Source organism: Hydra viridissima, unplaced genomic scaffold, assembly GCF_058129835.1.
Source record: "Hydra viridissima isolate aposymbiotic clone 2 unplaced genomic scaffold, HvirCarnegie_v1 scaffold_4, whole genome shotgun sequence".
Taxonomy (NCBI): Eukaryota; Metazoa; Cnidaria; class Hydrozoa; order Anthoathecata; family Hydridae; genus Hydra; species Hydra viridissima.
In genome coordinates, this window is record NW_028324303.1 from 9,655,692 (window position 1) to 9,678,369 (window position 22,678).

At 29.5% G+C, this 22,678-nt stretch overlaps 2 protein-coding genes, 1 long non-coding RNA gene and 3 pseudogenes across 7 annotated transcripts; 5 read left to right on the plus strand and 1 right to left on the minus strand.

The window, feature by feature from the left end:
• The first annotated feature begins 4,390 nt into the window (after nucleotides 1–4,390).
• On the plus strand, nucleotides 4,391–9,100 carry LOC145194979 (uncharacterized; annotated as a pseudogene). The gene is made up of 10 exons (XR_016451436.1): nucleotides 4,391–5,608; nucleotides 5,737–6,030; nucleotides 6,126–6,338; nucleotides 6,466–6,706; nucleotides 6,896–6,972; nucleotides 7,080–7,276; nucleotides 7,467–7,796; nucleotides 7,957–8,089; nucleotides 8,428–8,620; nucleotides 8,798–9,100. The product of XR_016451436.1 is annotated as an uncharacterized LOC145194979 (transcript).
• On the minus strand, nucleotides 6,341–9,641 carry LOC149889780 (uncharacterized). Of its 2 annotated transcripts, none has more exons than XR_016451438.1 (2): nucleotides 9,481–9,641; nucleotides 6,341–7,722 (listed from the first exon to the last, which is right to left on the minus strand). It is a non-coding gene; the product is annotated as an uncharacterized LOC149889780 (long non-coding RNA). The 2 variants fall into 2 exon arrangements; XR_016451437.1 differs by lacking the exon at nucleotides 9,481–9,641 and adding an exon at nucleotides 8,039–8,428.
• A 1,749-nt stretch (nucleotides 9,642–11,390) lies between these two features.
• LOC149889781 (uncharacterized) lies at nucleotides 11,391–13,479 on the plus strand. Its single transcript, XM_090084961.1, has one exon. It carries the CDS (start codon nucleotides 11,391–11,393, stop codon nucleotides 11,889–11,891), a length of 501 nt encoding a protein of 166 aa, XP_089941087.1. The 3' UTR covers nucleotides 11,892–13,479.
• Nucleotides 12,083–13,051, plus strand: LOC149889782 (uncharacterized; annotated as a pseudogene).
• LOC149889783 (uncharacterized) lies at nucleotides 13,364–18,783 on the plus strand (annotated as a pseudogene). The gene is made up of 5 exons (XR_016451741.1): nucleotides 13,364–13,822; nucleotides 14,007–14,105; nucleotides 14,303–14,479; nucleotides 14,781–14,855; nucleotides 18,590–18,783. The product of XR_016451741.1 is annotated as an uncharacterized LOC149889783 (transcript).
• A 325-nt stretch (nucleotides 18,784–19,108) lies between these two features.
• On the plus strand, nucleotides 19,109–21,404 carry LOC145189374 (uncharacterized). 2 transcript variants are annotated; one of them, XM_090084959.1, is made up of 5 exons: nucleotides 19,209–19,517; nucleotides 19,659–19,847; nucleotides 19,951–19,995; nucleotides 20,411–20,468; nucleotides 20,521–20,882. In XM_090084959.1, the coding sequence occupies exons 1-5, from the start codon at nucleotides 19,322–19,324 to the stop codon at nucleotides 20,576–20,578; spliced, it is 546 nt and encodes a 181-aa protein (XP_089941085.1). In that variant the 5' UTR covers nucleotides 19,209–19,321; the 3' UTR covers nucleotides 20,579–20,882. The 2 variants fall into 2 exon arrangements, with proteins under 2 accessions (XP_089941084.1, XP_089941085.1); XM_090084958.1 differs by having other exon boundaries at nucleotides 19,109–19,517; nucleotides 20,411–21,404.
• Nucleotides 21,405–22,678: the final 1,274 nt, after the last annotated feature.

Genomic DNA, 22,678 nt, shown 5'->3' on the forward strand with positions numbered 1-22,678 from the left:
GAAAACGCAATAATATTGCAATATGTTGTAATATAACGCAATATATGTTGATCAGTGTACATACACTAAAAACATTTTTGCAAAGAACATAAGGATTTCTATTTTTATTATTCAAAGACAGTTTGTCTTTTCAATTACTCTTTCTTTATTATTAAAGATTTAATATTACCTGAGAATTGTCTTAAATTCTCTTATAAATTTAAAATTCACAAAAAGGAATCGTGTCGCAAGAGTGACACGCTTTATAGCTAGTTTTTCTGTTCAATTACACATAAGAAACGAAGCAAATGAGCTTGTACTAGAAAGTCTCTTATTTTAAGAGTATTTTTTTCAACTCTAATACTAAAAAGTACTAAAAGTTGCTTAATTATCGAAAGTGAGAAAAAGTGTATAAAATGAACTTTGAAAACATGTTATCAAGTTTTATTGTCAGCTAAAGTAGTTTGAATCCTATCACTGTCATATAACCCTAAAGTTTGTCCCTGAACAGAGCACAAATTAGGAAATGTTCCTCGAATCTTAATAAAATAAGTTTCTTATCGAAAAGTTTTTAAGTACTAATAGCTTCTTAAGATTTTGGGAGCTTAAAGTACTACTTTCTTATAAAACAAGTTTATTATTTAAAAAAAAGAAAAGAAAAAGTATATATTAAACCAAAAAAAAAATTTTTATTGTAAAAACCGGGCTGGCATTTTTTGCTTTTGAAAATAAAACACACCGTATAGTTAGTTTATTCAAGATGGCGAATATTACACGGCGATCTTCTATTTGACTTATTGGCCAAATTCACGTCAGAGGCCTGGGTCTATTTGTAGGGAAAAAAATAAAAATGATAGCTTTGTTTAAACTTTTTTAGCGCATTTTAAAGCTGCTCTATTCGTGTTTTTTATTCAGAAAAAAAATTTAAATTAATAGCTTTAGCTATCCTAGATTTCAAAATGGTGAGATGGACATGTGCTTCAGAAAACAACATTTTTAGTAAAATACCATAAGTATATTTCACAATTAATATTAAAAAAAACCGTTTACTTTTGAAAATTCATTTCTTCACTTTTGAATCAATCTATACTTTTCGACATTATACGACTTTAAACTAAAGTCGCTATTCTTATTGAAAAAGATTTGAAATTTATATAAACAAAACTATCTATATACAAAAATAGACTTCACACGATTTTGTTGTTATTTAAAACGCTACCATTTTTATTTTTTTCCCTACAAACCGCGTTATATGAATTTGGCTAATAAGCAAATTTTTCGAGATCGTCCGTGTTTTATCATTCAGTTTTATTTTTATAAGATTTTTCATTCCGTAATTTCAAGGCCTTCTCAAACAGGCCACAACAACTCATTTTCCGTAAAATTAGCGAAGGCCGACTTTTTTTATATTTGCTTTTGTAAACAAACTTCAGAAACAAATAAAGAGCTCTATTAGGACAAAACATTTTGATTAAATTTCGGAAGAAAATATTGTAGAAATTTTTTTTTTACGTTTATAAATAAGTTAATTACAATAAAAATTTAAAGAGTTTAGCTAAAAATGACTAAATCTCATTTTTATAACTATATGTTTATTTTAGCTGTTTAACACTTTAATACAAATAATAAATTTTTTGATAAAAACAAAAAAATATGTTAACTTTATTTTATTAAATTTATTTTGACTTTTTTTTAACTCAAAGTACTTTATTTTGAAGTTTTGCTTGTTTTATTAAACAATCCTTCCCAAAATCTTCAGAGTGTTTTTTACATTAATTGTTTAAAGAAATGTTTGCTAAAATGCAGCAAATTTTTTTAACACTTCAAACAAGCAATTGAAATTTACTATTGCAGTTAATAAAAATGTCAATTAATCCTCTCTTGCACAGCAATGGTGAAACTTTATTCACAAATGTCACTTCAAATATAAAAAAAACAATAAATAACAAAGTAGACTAAACTCTCAGAAGGTCCTCTTAGTCTTCCCCTATTCAAAGAACTAATCAAAGTTTCATATTCTTGAAACATATCAAAGGTGTCTGTTTCTTCTAAAATTGAATGTAATTCCAGAGGTTTGTGAGCAATAACACCTGCAATATATAACAGCCCTTGTTTGCAGTCATTTGGCAACTGAACCTCACAATTTTTACATATTGACATATCAAACTACACATCAAGTTCACAGTTATCACAGTGGTGGTGAGCAGGAGGAAATATTGTAAAATCTGCTCGTCTATCAAATTACAAGTTTTGTTGATTCTAAATTTTTGAATAACATTTTGCACAGTTATCAGATGCCACCTGACCCTTGATGATATTCCCTAAAATGTTTTTCTAGTACATCTGATTTCATATGTCCTAGCAATACATAAGATAAACCAAAATTCAACAAATACTTGGCATAGCTCACTAATCTTTTAGAAGTTTTTTGCAAAGCACTCGCAGTATCAATTGTTAACTTTTTCTCTCTTAAGTTTGAATTTACACATTTCAAATTTTCAGCAAAATAAGTAATATAGTTCTCTATGAAATCTATTTGATAATAATTGAATGAAGTAATAGGCTTTCTTCGAATATCATTTAATCTAACATATAGACCTTTTATTTTACTGTTGACAATAAGCCATCACTTGACAACTGTTTCAATAAAAAGTGCAGTATCTTTAGCTTCAGGAATTTTTACACGTAATGCTGCAACCGTTTCATCACAAAAAAATTTGAGAACTAATCCATAATTTTGTCGTTCAATTGATTTTGGTGACTTGATGCCTAATATAACTTGCTCGCTTAGAATCTGTTTCATTATTAATAACATAACTAACAGCATTCTCCAGTTGAGAATAATATTTAATAATTCCTTTGTTTAAAAAAGAAAATAAATCTCCAGAATCTTCTAAAGTTATATATATTGAAAACTTAGGTACGGGTCCAAATTAAAAACACCAAGTTTTTTATAACGAAACAAGATACAGAAAGAAATTATTTCTTTATTTATTTGAACAAAATACAGACACGCAATTATTTCTTTAAAGTTAAATAATTTTGCAGACCTGGTATCTCGTGACGCATTCGGCTAAAAGTTCTTTAAAAAGACTGATTTTTTAAATAGTAAATTCTACATAACAAAAATAACAAACTTTTCTCTTTCTACTTCTCTTAATAAAACAGGTCTTATTTTTCCTAATTGTCAAAAAAAAAAAAATCAAAATTCCTTTGTTCCTTTGTGTGTATTTTTAAATGCCCCCGAACTTCGGTAATCTGCCCCCGAACGTCGATAATCTTAAAAGTGAATTTTATTTGCATGGCTTCGTCAAAACAACATTTTTTTTTTTTGAAAACAAAAGAATAACGTTCTGACTGTATAACGCACAAGTTTTTGTTTACAAAGTTAGGTGAATTCGCATTGTATAAAACATTATAAATAGGTTACATGGAGTTGTTTCACTATTTGGTAATTTCCAGATCCACGGATATTAGGAAAATCAAAATACCAAAGATCGCCGTGTTAGGGATTTGTCGTTTATTTTTGTACTTTCAGCTTAGATTTAAGCTTCAGATTAGAGCAGTAGCAGATCAAGGGGGCTAGGGGGGGCTATAGCCCCGGGCCCCACAATTTTAGGAGCCCCGATTCAAAGTAAATAATTTTTTATTAACTCTAAAAGATTAAATCTTTTATTAACTTAAAAGAGCCAAAGTTAAATTTACTAAATTGTCTGAAAACAAAAGCACAAAAATAAAATAACTGTCAACAAAAACGCTGCATTATATATTTTTTCCGGTCTTTGACAACGAAGGAGCGCAACTACTTCTTCAAAAAAAAATTACTTGATTAGTAGCAGCGCCTTGTAGCAATAATTGAATGTAACATTTGTACAAATTGCTACATAAACAATTCCCTTCGGAAAATTATTAATGACTTGAATAATTATATAGTTATTGAAAATGCATTAACGATTGCAATTCTACAATTCTTTTGTACTTCCGCACAAGAGTTCTTGTGTGAATGCATTTAATAGCTGAAGCGCTAAATTCGTGAAAGAGAAAAAAAGAACAGTTTAACACTTTTCAGGTTATACAGTTATAATTAAAATGCTAAGAAAATATGAAAGTGGAGCTTCTAAAAGAAGATTGAAGAAAGAGAGAGAGGAAATGGTAGCTAAACTTCCGAAAATGACAAATTTTTTTTCATCAAACCAAACTAATATGCAATTTCCGCAAACTGTAGATCACGGTGGTTTAATTTTAAGCATTTGCGGACATTTATTATGCGCATGCGTTACTTTAAAAACAACAACAACATCGTAATTTTAATTTTTTTTTGGTAATGGTCTTTTACCGTAACCTAAAAAAAGGTCATATCATTGCTTTAAAGATGTATATACCAGATATAAATTTATAAACTGATAAAATAAGTGGCCAAGGAAAACACATTTTATTTGAAATACTTAAATTTAATAATTTTTATGTGATAAATACGCAGGAAAGTCGGAAATTTTTTTATGGTCATCCCTACTACTAAAACATAATAATTAAGCGTTTATTAGAATTTTTATGCTTTAAAGCTATATATATTTAAAAAATAGATGGTTTTAACTTTATAATAAAAAAAAAATCAGAGTCCGGTTACTTTTTTAAGTTTAAAAACTTTGTACATCAAATCTTATATTTTAGCAATAAAAAAACACGTAAAAATGACTGAGTCTCATGAAACAAAACTAAAAACATTATGCAGAATATGTGGAGAAAGTCTAGATAATGATAGTGTTCTTTTAACAAAACATATTATAAGAATAGAATTTTGTTTTTTCATCCGAATCGATAAGGACCACCCAAATAAATACATCCTCAAAAAAAGTGTTATAGATGCTTTTCAATATTAAGAAATATTGAAAAAGGTTCAAACACTGAACTAAAATTTAGATCTTGGCCTGAAAATTGCAATCTAACTGAATGTGTTTGCTTTAAAGCCAATAAAGGAAGAAAAAAAAAGAAAAAGATAAGTGGAAGACCTATAAGTATTAGCTATAGTGAAAATATTTGGACTAGACATATAATAAATAACTTGCAATCTCAACTTTTACCTCAAACAAAATTTAGTCTTAAACTGCAAGATATCAACTGCATCTTAAACCCTCATGTGCATCTTTGTGCGTGTACTATTTGCAACGACATTATACATAAACCAATTATTATAAAAAGCTGTCTTCATTCATTCTGCGCACCATGTCTATTACCACTTATCATTGGCAAACTAATATCAAAAACAAAATGCCCTAAATGTTCTTTTTCAATTCCAAGTGATTGGTTAATTTCATCAACCAATGTCATTGAAATGATAGAAAATTTGCAAGAAGTATGCAAGCAAGGTTGTGGTAAATTGTTTAAAGTCACACAACTGTCAGAACGAAAGGAACATCAAAAAACTTGTCAGACAACTACGATATCAAGTTCAACAACATTATCAGTATCATCGTCATCAACTTCACAAATAAACTTTTCAGATATATTTGCATTGGATTCAACAAGTGTAATACCAAGAATTATTGAAGATGCTGCTCTGCATGTAATAAAACAAAAAATGTCTCAAACAACATCCAATGTAATTGAATTTCCGACAGGTGGACCAAGGGTAAGACTATCTTTACAAAAACAGAGACTGTAAAATTACTATAACAAAACAAAAATGCTTTTAATTTTATAATAGGAACCTATAGTATGATTTTTTGAATATTTTAAATAAATTACACAACATTTTAGCCCTTATGCTTTACATCAACACCAAGAGCCTACAAAGAAAGTTCTGATGTATGTTTACGCACAATTCGCAGACGACAATTACAGCTAAAACATAATATGAGCAAAACATGTGGAGAAAGCATCAGTTCTACAATCAAGCAAACTGCTACTCTTTTGAAATCTTTTAATGAAAATGAAAAAGAATATATTCTGAGCAAATCAAATATTTCAAAAGCCAAAATATCTGCTGAAGAAATGATCAGTTTAAAAGCAAACATGAGCAGTAACTTTTGTCAACATGAAAATATTATCTAGGTAAACAAGATTGCAATTATTATATAAAAATCTTGAAAAGACAAATTCAATACTTTTAATAATTATTGATAATAAAAAAAACATTATCATTTTAGGTGGTTGAAAAACAACAATGTAATATGTGCTTCTAATGCAAAACAAAGAAATGTGGCTAAGAAATGGTCACGTGATGATCTTATTGTTAAAAATGCTCCATTTAGGGTTGAAAAAAAAGATTCAAAAGGTTCTTATGAAATTAGGGAATTGCCATGTGCATATATCAAAAATCTACAAGGACATATAACAAATGTACTAGATAGACTATATAGGTACAAATAAATCTTTTTTAAAAAATACTTAAACATACTACAATTAACTAAATTACTTAAAAATACTACAATAAATTAAATGCAATACTATAAAAACAAAAACTTATTTTTCTTGTTATAATTTTAGCAACAACCTCTTACTATACAACAAGATTAAAGACAACGAAATCCATATAAAAATAGGAGGTGACTAAGGAGGTGATTCATTCAAAATGTTTTATCAAGTAGCAAATGTGGAAAAGCCTAATGCCAAAACTAATACAACAATATTTAATATATTTGAGGCAAAAGATTATAGCACAAATTTGAAAATTTCATTGGCAAGATTTACATCAGAAATTGATTTGTTGCAAAAAAATGATTTGGAAGTAAGAACATATTACAAACAACAAAATAATTCAATTATTCAAGCACACTAAAATTCAAAACATCCAACCAAAATTTCACATAAACAAAATCATCAACTATTCATTTCTTACCACAATTGTCAGGATTATGATAGATTACAGTTTCTTTTTTAAAGAAATGCGTAATAATTTAATTCTGTTCAATTTTAGAGAAAAACAGATTTGCGTATTTGTCTTCGGTGATTATGAATTCTTGTGTTCAATTTATGGAATAACTGGTGCAACTGGTGAGTACATACTTAATACAAACTTCTTTAAAAAAACTCATCTGGGCCAGATACATGCAACATGATTTATTTTGTTTTCTTAAGACAAACTTGTTCAATTACTATAGGTAGACACTCATGCCTGTTTTGCAACATCACAAGTCAAGGAATGTCAAATCCAATTAACGATAACATTGAATTGCGATCACTTAAGACACTGGACTTATCTTTAGCAAAATTTAACACTCATGGTGCAGATCCCAAGTTTGCCAAGTTATGTGACAATGTTATTGACCAACGGTTGTTCAATGTGCCACTTGATCAGGTGCTTTGCTTTTATTCATTATTCGCATTATTTTGATTTTATTTATTAGGCATTATTTGCAAATTTGCATGAATAATTGTAAACAATGTAATACAATATTGTTTACGATTTATACAGTTATTGGTGGGGTAAATGTAAATGGTGGTGTATGCAATTGTAAATGATAATATAAACTTTCTTGTAATCTTAGATAGGAGTTCCTGCTTTACATATCTCACTTGGTATTTTCTTAAAGTTTTTCAACATGTTAGAAGACTCTTTTCACACAATTGACATAAAAATTGCAGGTCGAATGGCAGTAACCAACCAAACATTTGACTGTGAGGAATTTAATGCATATATAGAGCACCAGCGCCAAATAAATCAACTTCAAATAAGTATTCAAGAACTTGAAGATAAAACACGTGTTATAACAGAAGCACTTGAAATGCAAATACTTTTTAACCCTGAAAACGAAGAAAAAATTAAATTAGTATTTGAACCTCACCTGATTCACTTTGGAAAGAAAAAGAAAGAACAGGTAACTACTTTAAATTTTATTATTTACTAAAAATATTTAATTTAGATTGGTAATTAAACCCGAAATAATACAGTTGAGAATCTTATACATTTGAATATCTAAGTTTTGTTTTATTGATTACATTTTTTTGAATTTATCTTAAGAACATATTTAATCATAGATCTCAGAACTGAAAATACTCCTTGAAGCAAATCATATAAAGAAATCATTTGGGCCACTTGTAAACAAACTTGATAACGTACTTAACTCATTAGGAGTACAAAGACAAGCATATCACGGGAAAAGTTTTGTTGGTAATCATGTTCACAAAATGTTAAAGGTAAAATAATATCTAATATATATTTCCTAAATTTATAAAATCTACTCTTTACTAAAAACAAAGTTTACATAAATTTAAATTTACAATACAATATAAATATATGTATGTGTGTGTGTGTGTGTGTGTGTGTGTGTGTGTGTGTGTGTGTGTGTGTGTGTGTGTGTGTGTGTGTGTGTGTGTGTGTGTGTGTGCATGTGTGTGTAAGTAGAATAGATGGCTAATACTAACATTATTAGACATAACTAGATACATAATTAACAACAGTTACTACATATAATACATATTTCACAATTATTTTATATATTAAATTAGGAGAAAAGTATCCTTGAACTTTGCAACTCCATACCAAACCTTGTAGTTGAACTTGGGTTTAATGACACTGATATACACAGAGAAACTGGTGAAATTTGTAAAAACTTTGAGGTACTCTTCTCTAAATTTGGAATATGTCACAAGCTTATTAACTCCTGCAATCAGTTCAATGAAGATAACAAACAGGACCTTGGTATGTCATATGTTATAATTTGGCAAAACACAATTAATAGAGAAAATCGTTTTTGTTATTTGATCTTTATCTTTGTTTTTTTAAATCATTGTGTTATATATATATATATATATATATATATATATATATATATATATATATATATATATATATATATATATATATTATTGGTTACAGAAAATCTAATCAAAGATTTCATGAAGTACTTCCGTGAAAACTGGCCAAATGCTTCAATCACACCCAAGCTTCATATGCTGGAATACCATGCATTACCTTTTGTTAGAAAATGGGGAGTAGGACTAGGTACTTATGGAGAGCAAGGTGGAGAAAGTATTCATGCTGAAATCAACCGCATGAAGACTACCTACTGCCATATGAAAGGACTACGTAGATTAAAAAGCATAATGAATGAGCATTTCATAAAAAACAACCCAACTGTAAAAAAATACCAAAAAAAAGCTCAGCCAAGAAAAAGAAAAATTGTAGATACTAAAAATAATCCGATAAAATACTGCAAAATGATTAAAAGAAAATAAATGGCAGCATTAAAGCCTGCATAATATTTTTGTCAATATTTTTAACCTTTCAAATAAAAAGAAAACTTACCAATCTTTAAAAGCATTATACTATCACAAAAAAAAGTAACCGGTTTTCGATTTTTGCTTTAAATGATTCACAAACTTTTACATTTTCAAAAAAAAATCAAGATAGTCACTAAAAAATTTAAAACTTCAGAATATAGACTATAATGTAAGCACAGGTTAAACTCCGCCTAAAAAACAGCTAAGTTTCACTTTAGTCCCACTTCTATTCTCTTTGTACAATTATTTAAATGATAGCTTTAATGACACATACCATACCTAAAGTATTGTTTTGATATCATTTTATATGGACTTTTTAGAAATATCTACAAATTAATCTAATTTGAAGTTTAGGCAATTTTATAAGTTGTTCTTTGTTTACTTGCGAACATTGTTGTTTACCAACATTTGAGCAAAATATAACGCATGCGCATGATAAATGTCCATTACTAAACCACCGTGAGATACTAATAAAAATAATGAAAAAAAAAAGATAAAAATAATAACACGGAAAATGAGGTAGCCTGCCAAGGTCCTTCAAATGAAATTCAAAAAGTTGAAAGTGTTGAATCTACAATGCATAGTAATGAGCTTGACTCAGGTACTCCAATTTTTACTATCTTTAATGACACCTCTAACTTCTGCTAAACAAACAATTTACTTTTTATGCAGTTAATATTTTTATTCTATAAAATGTCACTTATTATTTTTTTATTAGGCTTATTTATCATGATTTTTTTTCCTAGATACCACTCTATGCGAAGACTCTGCTTTCCCAGCAGGCAAAAGACGTCTATAGATCATCTAAAACTACTTTAATTTGCATCTTTCGTAGATGCGTATATTTTAGACGTATATTATTCATCGAAAAAAGGTCTAATTTCAGTGATTCTATTTTTTTCCAATTGTAGACGCATATTAGATGTATAAACTAGATTAAAACATAGATATCTCTTTTCGGTTACATATAGATGCATTTAAAATGCAGAGTTGTTATCTGTCCAATATGTCCAAGACAAATTTTCTGCCGACATAAAATATGTCCGAAATATTTTTCTGCCAACTTACTTTGACATAATTTTATGTCTGAGACATTTTCTGCCGTCATAAATTATGTCCGAAATATTTTTCTGCCAACTTACTTTGACATAATTTTATGTCTGAGACATTTTCTGCCGTCATAAATTATGTCAGAAACATTTTTCTGTCCACTTACTTTGACATAATTTTATGTCTGAGACATTTTCTGCCGACATAAATTGTCAGAAACATTTCTCTGTCCACATATTTTGACATAATTTCATGTCTGAGACATTTGCTGTTTCTTATTTTAGAAGAAAAAATCGTACAACTTTATTGCTCATTTCAGATTAATTTGACGAGTAAAACAAAAGTTTCCATTTCCCCTTATTAGAATGTAAAAACTTAGTCTCAAACTTAGTTTTTATTACTGAATGTGGTTTTTATTATATGGCGTCCTGTGCCACATTAGAAATTATGTTAAGTAGAAAGAAAAGTAGAACTTTTAAAGGGTCGAACCATTTACAGCATAAATTCGACGATCTAATCGTCTACAACATAATAAAAATAGAAAATAACTCTTTGTCAGAATATTTAATTCCGTTCCAGGATAGGTCGAATAATTTATGGTCGAAGCAAACCTTATTAAAAATTTAATTTTTCACCAGCGCACAGTGGGCCAGAATTCACTTTTACTGGACAAAATTCGTATCTAATTTAATATTAGAGCTATATTCACTAAAATTAGTATGAGTACTAATATGATGTCTGCACTTTTTACCCAGCCGGCACTCGACCCATTATCGACCAATGATATATTAAAAATAACTAGATGTCTAACTTCCACGTATTTTTTGAAGCAAAAATCGGCCATTATGGAGGGCAAATTTAACAAATCAAAAGCTTCGTATTTGTTTTGTTTTGATAAATAGCGTAAAGATTTTGCCCCCCATAATGGCCGATTTTTGCTTCACTTTTTCTTATACCGATTTACGGCAGTTAGACATCTAGTTTTTCTTAATATATCATTGTTATCGACGTCGATTTTAAGTCGATATAAAGTCGCGATGTCGTGCGACTTGATTTCGACTCGGTTTAGACCAAGTTGAAATTTTTTAAAGTCCAGAAATCATTGTGGCAAAAAAATATTTTTACCAAGAGATAAAAAGATGAATTCCAACGAAAGAGTTAGAAAGCAGAGACAAAGAAAAGCATTTTTACAATCAGCTGTGGAAAGTGTTATAACATCCTCTTCTTCTGAAAATGAATCTACTTCATTTCAGTTCAGTAATTCGCATGAGGTTTTTACTGATGATAGGAGTGAATTAAATGAATCACTGAATGATGATCATTATGATCATCATTCAAACTTTTTGGAAAATTCGGAGTCTGATTCTGTTATCAGTGTTGAGCTACAAGAAGATCATAACGATGAAGATGTTGTAGACCTACAGACTGAACTTGCAGTTTGGAGTACTTCAAGTATGTGTACACGAGATTCTTTAAACCAACTTCTTGCAATTCTTCGCAGAAACGGGCATCCAGAACTTCCAAAAGATTCGCGAACATTGTTAAAAACACCAAGGTCTACAACTTCATATTCTAAGTGTGGTGGAGATTTTTTTCATTTAGGTATTGAATCTGGTATTAAAAGGATTTTGATAGTATAGTTATAACTAACGAAGTAACTCAAAATGTTGAATTAATTGTAAACATTGATGGACTTCCATTGTTCAAATCTTCAAGTCTAGAATTATGGCCAATTCTTTGTCGTTTTAAAGGTTTGAAACCTTTTATTGTTTCAGTATACTGTGGCACCAAGAAGCCTAATTCCATCAATGAATTTTTGAAAGACTTTTTAATGGAATACCAGCTATTGAAGACTGAAGGATTTCTTTACAAAAATAATAGATACACAGTCTCTATTAAAGCATTTGTATGCGACGCACCTGCTAGAGCATTCATTAAGTGTATCAAAAGTCATACAGGATATTATTCTTGTGAGCGATGCATAATTAAAGGCTCATATGATGGACGAGTTGTCTTTCACAAAAATAATTGTGTTAAAAGAAATGACCTAGATTTTAGTCTATTGAAATATGAAGGTGAGCACCAAAAAGCTAAATCTCCTCTCATTGATTATAATTTCCCTTGTGTTACTGGATTTGTCTTAGACTATATGCATTTGGTTTGTTTGGGTGTTATGAGACGAATTTTGAACTTTCTGACCGATGGTCCAAGATTGTGTAAATTATCAATTCAGCAAATTAATTGTTTATCAGAGAGTATGATATCATTAAATAATCAAATGCCTAGTGAATTTGCTCGTCAACCTCGATCTTTAGAGTATTTAAAACGATGGAAAGCAACTGAATTCAGGGAATTTCTTTTATATAGTGGTCTTATTGAACTTTGAAGAGTTGTAAAAAAAGAAGTCTACACCCATTTCATTTGTCTTTCAATAGCTATTAGAATTATGCTGAGTTCAAATAACGAGTATCGAAATTCTCTGTTGGAATATGCTCATCATTTGCTTGTATACTTTGTTTCTACAGCAAAAAATATTTATGGTAATAAATTTAATACATATAATGTTCATAATCTAATTCATATCCAAGATGATGTAGCTAGTTATCAATTACCACTTGATTCAATTTCTGGATTTGCTTTTGAAAATCACCTCCAAATCTTAAAGAAACTTGTTCGTAATGCCACAAATCCTGTAAGTCAAATAATCAAGCGAACACATGAGTTGGAAAGTTGCGGAGCTAGATATTCTGAAAAAACTTTGTACACTAAAATAAGTATAAAGATAGTTGGTTTTTATTGAAGTGTGGCAATTATGCTAATATAAAAGAAATAAAAGACAACAATATTTATATATGTGAGACTTACAGAAAAGATAGCATGAAAAGTTTCTTTCTTGAACCCTGTGATTCCAAGAATTTCAATATTGCACTTCTAAAGGAAAGATCACTTAATCTTACACGTAAACCGATTGAAAGAGATGACATTTTGTGTAAAGTTGTTGTTATGCCATATGGTGATCATGGTCTAGTGTTTATTCCTCTTGTTCATGATGTCAACTAGAAATAAAATATATATATTTGTTTTCCTTTTCTTTTTTTTAGGAACTGCATTACATGACTATTTTTAGTTTTAGTAAAATCTGTTTTTTTCTCTCTTAATTTTTCACTACAAAAATTAATTGAAAAACATTTTTTGAAATTATTAAAGTGTAAGAACGGAAAAAAAAAACTTATTTAATTATCTTCAAATTTAAATAAAATTGATTTTTGCAAAAATTGTATTTTTATGTCTTTTTTAATGGAAAAATAACTTTGTATAATTAAGATTTTATTAACCAATTTAATTTCTGCAATAGCAGTTAAAATTTATTACCTAATAATGTCTTATGCTCGTGGTGTTTGGATGGAAGATGGTATTGAAACAGAAGGTGTTGTTCCATGTAACTGGATAATTAATAATAAATTGTATTGGCCCAATGGTGTATCTGTAATAAGACACTTCCAACTTTTAAGTAAACCGGATATCACAAAATGGAAACAGTACAAATATTTGTCAACAAAGTGTGTAGGAGGTTGGTAGTTTATTACTTTCTTGAAAACTACTTTTAATATAATCTCTGTATAAACAAAAAACCACAAATAATTTGTAAGTTAACTAAGAAGAATTAAAGTAATTAACCTTCAACTTTTTTCTTTGTAAATTCTGAATTAAAAGTTGCAGAGTTTTTACAATTATTACTTTTGATTAATTTCTAGATGAACAAACATGTCATGATTATGAGTTCATAACAACACAGGAGGAAAAAAGTGCTTCTGAAGAATCGTTGCAAGACAGTTCTAATGAAGAAGACAATAGTATGTTATAATTAATATGTGAAAACTTAACTTTTCAATGTTTTATTGTTATTAAAAGTATTATTTATATTATATATTATTTATATTAAATGTTAAATTATTAAAAAGCTATATTTACAATAATAAAGGGTAGCTTTAAAATATTTAAAATAGTTTTCACAAATAATTTTGCAACTGGTTTTGGTACATTTTTTTAGTTGTTGTACCCAAATTTCCAAGTGTTGTGTCTCCACAATTAACTCTAAAATCTATACCCCAACCATCAACATTAAAAAAATCCTGTAGCATTAAAAAATTAGGAATGAAAAAATCAATTCAATGTGATAGAAGTGTATCACCAAGTTTAAAAAGCATGAGGAAGATTGCAATACCGTGTAAGTAATCAAACAGTTTTTTTTTCATAGATTTTTCAATTTTTAAAAACTCCTGATTGTTCTTTTATGACATTTAATTTTAACTACCTCTGTTATAATTATCCTCAGCATGCAATTATATAAATTATTTCTTTGAGTTTTGTTGTTGGTGTTGTTGTTCTTTATTTATTATCTTTGTTTAAATATCATCTTTTATACTTCTTAAATTGTTTGTTTTTATAAATCAATAATAAAACTCTCTGCATTAAACGATAAGTTTTTTTTTCTACTTTATTACATTCTTTTTATTTAATATCCTTAGCCCGGAAACTAAATCAAATCACACACCCAGAGGTGAAACGTAGACATGGCTATAACTATCCCTTAACAAATGAGAGTAAGTTTTATATTGTTTTAATTATTTAGGAATATAACATTAGTGGCAGTGTTCACACCCATTGGCAGAAGAAAAGAATTACTCTGGCAAGCTCCAGAAAAACCCTTTGGTGGGAGCAATTTTGACATTTTCCTGATCTCAAAACTATAAAAACTGAAATCATCTATCGCCGTCCGCAGAAGAAAAGTGTGTTTAAAATTTTGCTTATTCTTAAAAAATTGAAAATGACAGCATTCAATATTTATTGGCATTTTTACAGTATTATAAATATTCTTTATTCTAGATTGGCATAAAAAACACAAAAGGTAACTGTTTAACAAAAAATTGCAAAAGATTATATAACAAATCAAGTTTTTAAACACTATTTTTTTCTAAAACAAAAGATATTCAATAGTTGCTATAAAATAATCTGCAAAATCAGAAGAAACTACAACGGAAAATTGCATCTTTGATAGTTTCATCAATGATCCTTAAGTTATGGTTGAGTTCTACAGCTTTTACTCAACAAGTTATCCAAGAGTGAAAAAAGCAGTTTTTCTCATTGAAGTATTAGAAAATGTGCACTATTTTCTAGTATTCATACTTTTCTCTTTCTTACAAGCTTTTGCTGTTGTAGTCAACCAAACAGGTTTCTAGCCACTTCCCATATTCAGGATGATCAATTGGCCTTTTGTATCTACTCCAGTGTAATTTGAAGTTGTGGTGCATAGCCTCTACTGCCTGTTCACTGTATTTTCCTAGTGGTTCCCTTTGTTTTTCAATGAACTCTTTCACGTGGAAAAATACTGCATGAACCTTTGGAGTGATTCTTCCTCTTGTCAGAGACAAGTATGCAGTGTGAAATTTATCAATTCTTTTTACATAGTCAGGTTCCAATTTGTTTCCAAAGCATGCAGAAACCACAGAATCAAATTTTTGCAGTGTGTCAATTGTATCAAAGATGTCAAATGCGCTATCTTGTTCTGCCATTCTCTGAAGAAGATCCACATTCTTCAGCATTTTCTTGCATTCATTGCCAGCAAACTGCCCACCATGAAAAGGCTGTGGTTTGATATGTAGATCATTTAGCCAAGCTGAGACTTTTGGCCAAGACTCCCTTAGAATGTTGTAAAGATGGTTTACAACACCCAGAAGTAGGTGAAGTTCCATTGGTGAAATGACGTCCAAGACAAGTGTGCTGTCTGGTACATTTAGAAGTGGCAGGTTGACAACATTTTTGAATAGCTTAGCTTTCTTCAAATCCTGACCATTTGCATTGAAATCCTCAAAGCATCGTCTCAAAGAGCCAAATGTTCGAGGGGTGCCACATTGGGCTAAATTCTTGTGAGAGGCATCACACCATGTGCAAGGGTGAGAGCTGGCATGTGACTGAAGGCCGCAAACAATGTTGGCTAACTTCAAATCTGTTGAGAGAAGGAGGTCAACTTTCTCGATTACAAGAAGATTGAGGATCTTTTGAATATTACTGTAATTTTCATGCACATCCTCAGTAATTGCAACTAGCAGCTGCTTCTTGACTCCACTGTCCCTGGCAGTTGGTGTGGCTAAAGTTTTCTTGTTTGGTGGTGACCCTGCCTCCATGCTCTGCTCTGCCTCTTGAATGCCCAAACTTACTTTCAAGAAACCACCACCACCATCAAGGCCAAGCTTTACAATGTGTGATGAATAGATTTGTCTTCTCAACAGAACATCATTGAGGAGATCTGCAAGATCTTTGCAATGTACAACAATTTGTTGGCGTTTCTGCAACTTATCATTACTGACCTGAATTTTTGTTTGGATAAAATGATCTTTGAGTTGTTTTCCTGCATCACAAAATTTTTCATGAAAGTTAGGCTCCAAAATCTGACCCTTGGACACGTGATGGATGGTTGATGCAAACTTCTTCATGTTTGTGTTTGACAGGCCTGTGTTAACTTGCACTTGCACAAGATCCTGAGTGCTCAAGATAGGACCATCACCAAAGAGTCTTTTTGTTTTTAATGAACCTGAAAGTTATCATTACATCACATTATTGTCTTGATTGTATTACATTCATAATAATGCCATTAAATTTTTTTAACTCTAGCAAAAAGCAATTGTCTCACTCAGTTGACTTTTGTTTCACTAATTGAAAGATACTTAAATCACCTTTAGTTAGTGGTAGGGGGCGACCACCACCTGCATGAGACAGTCTGATTGTCCCATGTGGAGAGGATTTTTTGGCTGCAACAATAGTGGATGCAATTTGCTCAGAGACTTTAGAATCCGTGATGGCTAGTTGTCTCATATTTTCTCGAAATGTAAATGTGTTACAGTTGTGTGAGATGCCTCTTCCAATAATGGAGAGGCAGTCTGAGCATCTTCTTTAAGTTTGGCCTGTTTCCAATTTTTCTTGATCTTCAAGTGGGTGCTTTTGAAAAACTTTCATTCGACCAATCTGGCAGATTAGCCAGTCACAGTTGTTGTCTCTTGTTGAAGGTCGAACTTTGACAGATTTGAAGTCAAAAAGAGGTGGTAAATTGACTTCTGCTTCATTCTTCTTCTTTCCTATGGTTATTCGGCAAGTATCGCATATTCCAAGAGGCACTCTGTTGTCAGCAAAATCAAGACTTGATGAAAGTATGCTCAACACATCATCCATCATAGATTTTGTGAGAACTCTGAAAACAATACATAAAGCTCATCAGATAATGTATATCAAAAGAATTTTATGTTAAATATTCAAATGAAGAAATAAATGTTTTATAAATAAATCAAATTATTAAAGAAAAAGGAAAAAATAACACAATACCTTGAGCTCTTTCTCATGCAGAGAAAACAGACGGTTTTTCTGCAGTCATCGTGTGATTTGGCTTGATTTGGCATTCTTTTGCTTCAATTTAGGTTTAGAAACTGAAAAAACTATTCTTTTAAAAAATTATTCCATAACAATACTGAAATGTAGATTTTTTAGTGCGCAATTCAAAATTTGAGTAACAGCACAAATTTAAAAATGATAATTGCTGTTTCTTGGATTTGATAAAAGTTATATAGTTTCAAAATTAAAAATTATTTTTTAATTTTGGTTAAATTACAGCATGGAAGTTACAAACAATATTCAATTAATGATCGCAAAATTTTATACTGAATACCTAAAGTTAGCGTAACAAAAGAGCAATGTAGATCATTAATAATTGCTCATTCTTAGATTTAGTAAAAATGAAATTATTTGCAGTTTTATATTCTAATTAGTTTCTCTAACCTGATTATATGTTTTTAATTGTTTTTAATATGAAAATCTAAGGTTACTGCGGCTGTAAAAATGCCAAAAACTTTTAATGCTGTCATTTGCTGTTTTTTATAAAGCATAAATTTAAAAATGAAATTTCTTTCACGGGCGGTGATGGATGATTTCAGTTTTTATAGTTTTGAGATCAGGAAAGTGTCAAAATTGCTCCCACCAAAGGGTTTTTCTGGAGCTTGCCAGAGTAATTCTTTTCTTCTGCCGATGGGTGTGTGTTAAACAAAGTATATGTAGCAACGTTTTTTTATTTAAGGAAGTAATATGAATTCATTGATGATTTAGTTGAACTTGAACTTGAGTTTATGCTTTCGTTAGAATATCATCTTTATTTTATATGTTATACAAACTTAATAATTAAATATAACTAATATTTGTTGTTTGTAATCATTACATTTTACTTCTTTTTTTTTTTCTTTCTTTGCTTTTTTCATCATCACACTAGTCAGCCAATCTTTTGAATTCTTTTTAGTATTTCAAAAAACCGTGATTAATCTTTTAACACAAATTTCAAACAAACTTGAAGATGTCACAATTTGTGGTTGTAGAAGCTTAAGTCAAACACAGATGCCATCAAATGATGAAATCTTCAAATTTTGCCATATTAATTCTATGGAAGAACTTCATAAGTTAAATAGCGATTTAAATGATGATGCAAGTTTTACTTCTTTTGTAAGTAATATTGATTTTTAAGTTTACAAATGTAATATTATATTATTAATATTAAGAATTGGTGTATAAGAATTGAGCTGTTTATTTTGAAAGTTATTGATAACAATGATTACAATGTAATGGTATCTCCTCATTTGTGAAATTTTCAGAAATGAGGAGATACTGTTTTTTGTATAAATGCTATAAACAAAATGGTAGAAACAACAATTCAACTTAACACAACAAATCCAAAAAGATTTTAGTAGAATTAATCATAGATTAGTCATCATAAACTAATCATCATTAAGCGTAGTGTGTAACTTATGTTTTATTTTTTTAGAAAACACAACTGTCACGAATTGGTGGAAAGTCCATAAAAATAAACGTTAAAAATATTTTGTATAGAGTTTAGATTTTAGTATAGAGTATATATACTAGGTTTAAATGTTTACATTATTTTGCGCATGCGTATTTTGCTGGTAGTATAGAAAAAACAAAGTATCGTATTTCACACACAAACTAAAGGTATTTAAACTGCAACAAACTAAGAAATATGCCAGATAATTGTTGTGCTGTTGGTTGTAGTAATGTTAGAACAAATTATAATGATATCAAAAGAAGCTTCTACAGAATACCAGATAAAAAACAAGTTGAGAAACGCAAATTATGGCTATTAGCAATTCGAAGAAAAAACTGGTCTGAAAAATCCATAGAATGTGATAGACTTTGCAGTGATCATTTTATTTCTGGTAAATATTTATAGATTTTTTTATTTTTTTTTTTTATTGATCTTTTTTTATATATACTTTGAATAAACATTGAATATAGAGCATAAATCAAATATTCTTTTTGTTAAATTGTCCTCTAATTTAAGATTTGGTTTATTATAGGAAAAAAGTCTGACAATCCTTTAAATCTTGACTATGTACCAAGCATTTTTAATTATAAAAATGTTCCAGAAAATGTTTTAAGCCAAAAAAAAGATCGTTTTAAACGTGCTCAGAAAAGAAAAACCCAAGTTTTTACTAGTTTAGATTCTCCAGCAAAAAACAACAAGGAACTATTAACTTTTGAAAAAGGTAAATACTTTTATAATTCAATTTTTTTTATTTGCATACAATTAATCTTGATAATCTATTGTTATATTCACATCACAAAAATTATAATTTTTTTCTAATTTAGATTCTCCAGCAGAAGACAATATGGAACCATTAACTTTTGAAAAAGGTACATATTTTTATAATTCTATTTTTGCATTTGCTTTTATTTGATCTTGATAATAACTTGTTATATTCACATCTATAAATACTTTTATATACTATGTAACAAAAAGTAAATAATGCAAATCTAAATAACGCAGCATATAAAATATAATTAAATAATATTTTATTACCTGCATTATTTACTTTTTGTAGCTTTTGTAGCTTATAAGCTACTTGTTAAACTTTATTGAAGTATTTACTAATATTATATAAATAAATAAGAATAAGATAAATAAGATTACTGTTTACGATTAAATTAAAATAACTATTATAAGAACAATATTCTTAACAATAAACTTATTATTTACTTCATTTTTATATTCCTCTGATTTCAAAGCTATTTTTGGTGTAACTTTATCTACAGTAACATTCATCTTTAGGTACACAGATTGAGTGTAATCAATTTGAAAGCCTACAAAAAGAACTTATGGAAAGAAATTTGGAGCTATATCAGTTGCGTGATAAAATTACAAAATTGGAGTCACACAAGTTTTCATACAAAAGTATTTCAAAAAACAATGCAAAGGTTCGATTTTACACTGGTATGAGTGCAGAAAACTTTATCTGGCTATTTGAAAGAATTAAAAACCATGTCAAAAGCTTTTCAAAAAAAATATCCTTAGAAGACCATTTATTGTTGGTTTTAATGCGATTACGTAGAGGATTATTTATAAAAGATCTTGCTTTCAGGTTTTCATTAAATTATGGTTTGGCATCAAAAATATTTAGATGTTGGATTGTTGTTATAGCAACTAGACTTAAATTTTTAATAAATTGGCCTGACCGAATTGCAATGAGAAAAGTTTTACCTCGTTGTTTTTATAATTTCAGAAGTTGTATTTCAATTATTGACTGCTTTGAAATATTTATACAAAGATCCCTAGGACTAAACTCTAGGGCTCAGTCTTGGTCGTCGTATAAAAATAGTAATACAATTAAATATCTTATAAGTATCACCCCAACAGGTTCTGTAAGTTTCTGTTCTGAAGGCTGGGGTGGCCGTGTTTCAGATAAACAGATTACAATACAGTCAGGTTTTCTCAACATGCTTGAAAATGGTGATCTTATTCTAGCAGACCGAGGCTTCCGAATTGAACAAGAAGTCGCAACAAAAGGTGCAATATTAAAAGTACCAGCTTTCACAAAAGGAAGAAGTCAACTCTCTGCTAAAGAAGTAGATAAATCTAGGCAACTTGCTAATGTAAGAATTCACGTAGAGCGAGTTATTGGACGCTTGAAAAAATTTGACATTTTGAATGTTAAATTACCTATAAGTCAAGTTGATTTATTAGATAACATTGTTTTTACTATTTGTGGACTTGTAAATATGAGTAATAGTGTTGTTGTTTAACTGAAAAACTGGCAAAAAGTTTACTTTATTTTTATTTTTGATTCTTGTTTTGTATCCTTGCAAGTTGGGCAAAGCCATGGTTTTTTGGGTGCATGTTTTATACTGACACACGAGTAGTGGTACCATTCAATTTTGCAGTTTGGACTATCACATTCAATCATTGGATAAAAACTTGGTTTCTGGCAAAGACAGTATTTTTTCTCTTCTAATTCATTTTTTGGGTCTTTCTTTCTGCATAATAGTTCTGGAAGTATCACTTCTATGAAAACACTATTCAATTTTTCCAGTAATGTTTTACAAAAATTGTCATCTCTTTCGACTCTCAATAAAAATGTATCTCCTTTTTTAAGTCCATTACTCCATACAAAAAAGTCACAATAAGTTCTATCTGTTACATACATCTGATGCTGCATTTGATAGTAATATTTATGTTCTTTTAATATGTTGCCATAAATATCAATTGGACTTCCTTTATCCTCTTTCCATCCATCAAGACCATTCCTAAATTTAAATGGGCATTTAATTTCTAAAACTCCAGCGCCATGACATTTACATTCAACAAAGCCATCAGGACTTGCTCCTAAAAATGGATTTTCAATATTAATGTACAATCCAGCACCAGTCAAGCGGAAATCTTTGTGCTCTGCTGCTAATAAAGTGTTGTAGCACTTCCTGGCGTGTTCCTCGTTTTTCTTACCGTAGTTTAAAGCAGGTAAGTTTGGGATTTGTTTATACTGCATTATTTCATAAATAAAATGTAATGATGGGTTTTCAATATCAGTGCAAAATGCTTGTTTTGATATTGAAGCTGTAATACGACCTGCTCTATGTAAATGCCAAATTTTATTATTACTTTGTGTCATAGTAACCATAGCAAGTTGTTCAAATTGTTTTTGATAACTAAATTTTTTATACTCACTAAAACGCTGTTTTGAAATATTTTTAACTTCATCTAAAGAGTTATTAACAATTGATGGATCGTATAAATAGGTTAAGGGCTCTGGCAAATTTGTGCGATCATCTCATCAGCTGAATCTGTTTCACTATTATAACTAGTGCTTGATAACCAGCCTATACATGTAAACACTGCTGCTTTTGGTGAAATCTTAAAAAGAGATTCTAAATCTTTTTTATCTTCTTGTGAAATCGGAGCACCGTGGTGTGTTGTGAATCCTTTAAGCATGTAATTAGCAGGTGGCTCTATACATGGCACTTTTGCATTATGTTTTGGCCGCTTGAGGTTCATATACTTCAATGGGACTGGTTCAGCCTTAGTTCTTGATTTGTTCCAATTGCA

Excerpts from the sequence above, each read along its gene's own strand:
- LOC145189374 (XM_090084958.1), top strand. The coding sequence starts at position 19,322 with ATGCCAGATAATTGTTGTGCTGTTGGTTGTAGTAATGTTAGAACAAAT. Across the intron at positions 19,518-19,658 it reads CAGTGATCATTTTATTTCTG|GAAAAAAGTCTGACAATCCT; the intron begins GTAAATATTTAT and ends GGTTTATTATAG. Across the intron at positions 19,996-20,410 it reads ACCATTAACTTTTGAAAAAG|GTACACAGATTGAGTGTAAT; the intron begins GTACATATTTTT and ends ATTCATCTTTAG.
- LOC149889781 (XM_090084961.1), top strand. The coding sequence starts at position 11,391 with ATGAATTCCAACGAAAGAGTTAGAAAGCAGAGACAAAGAAAAGCATTT.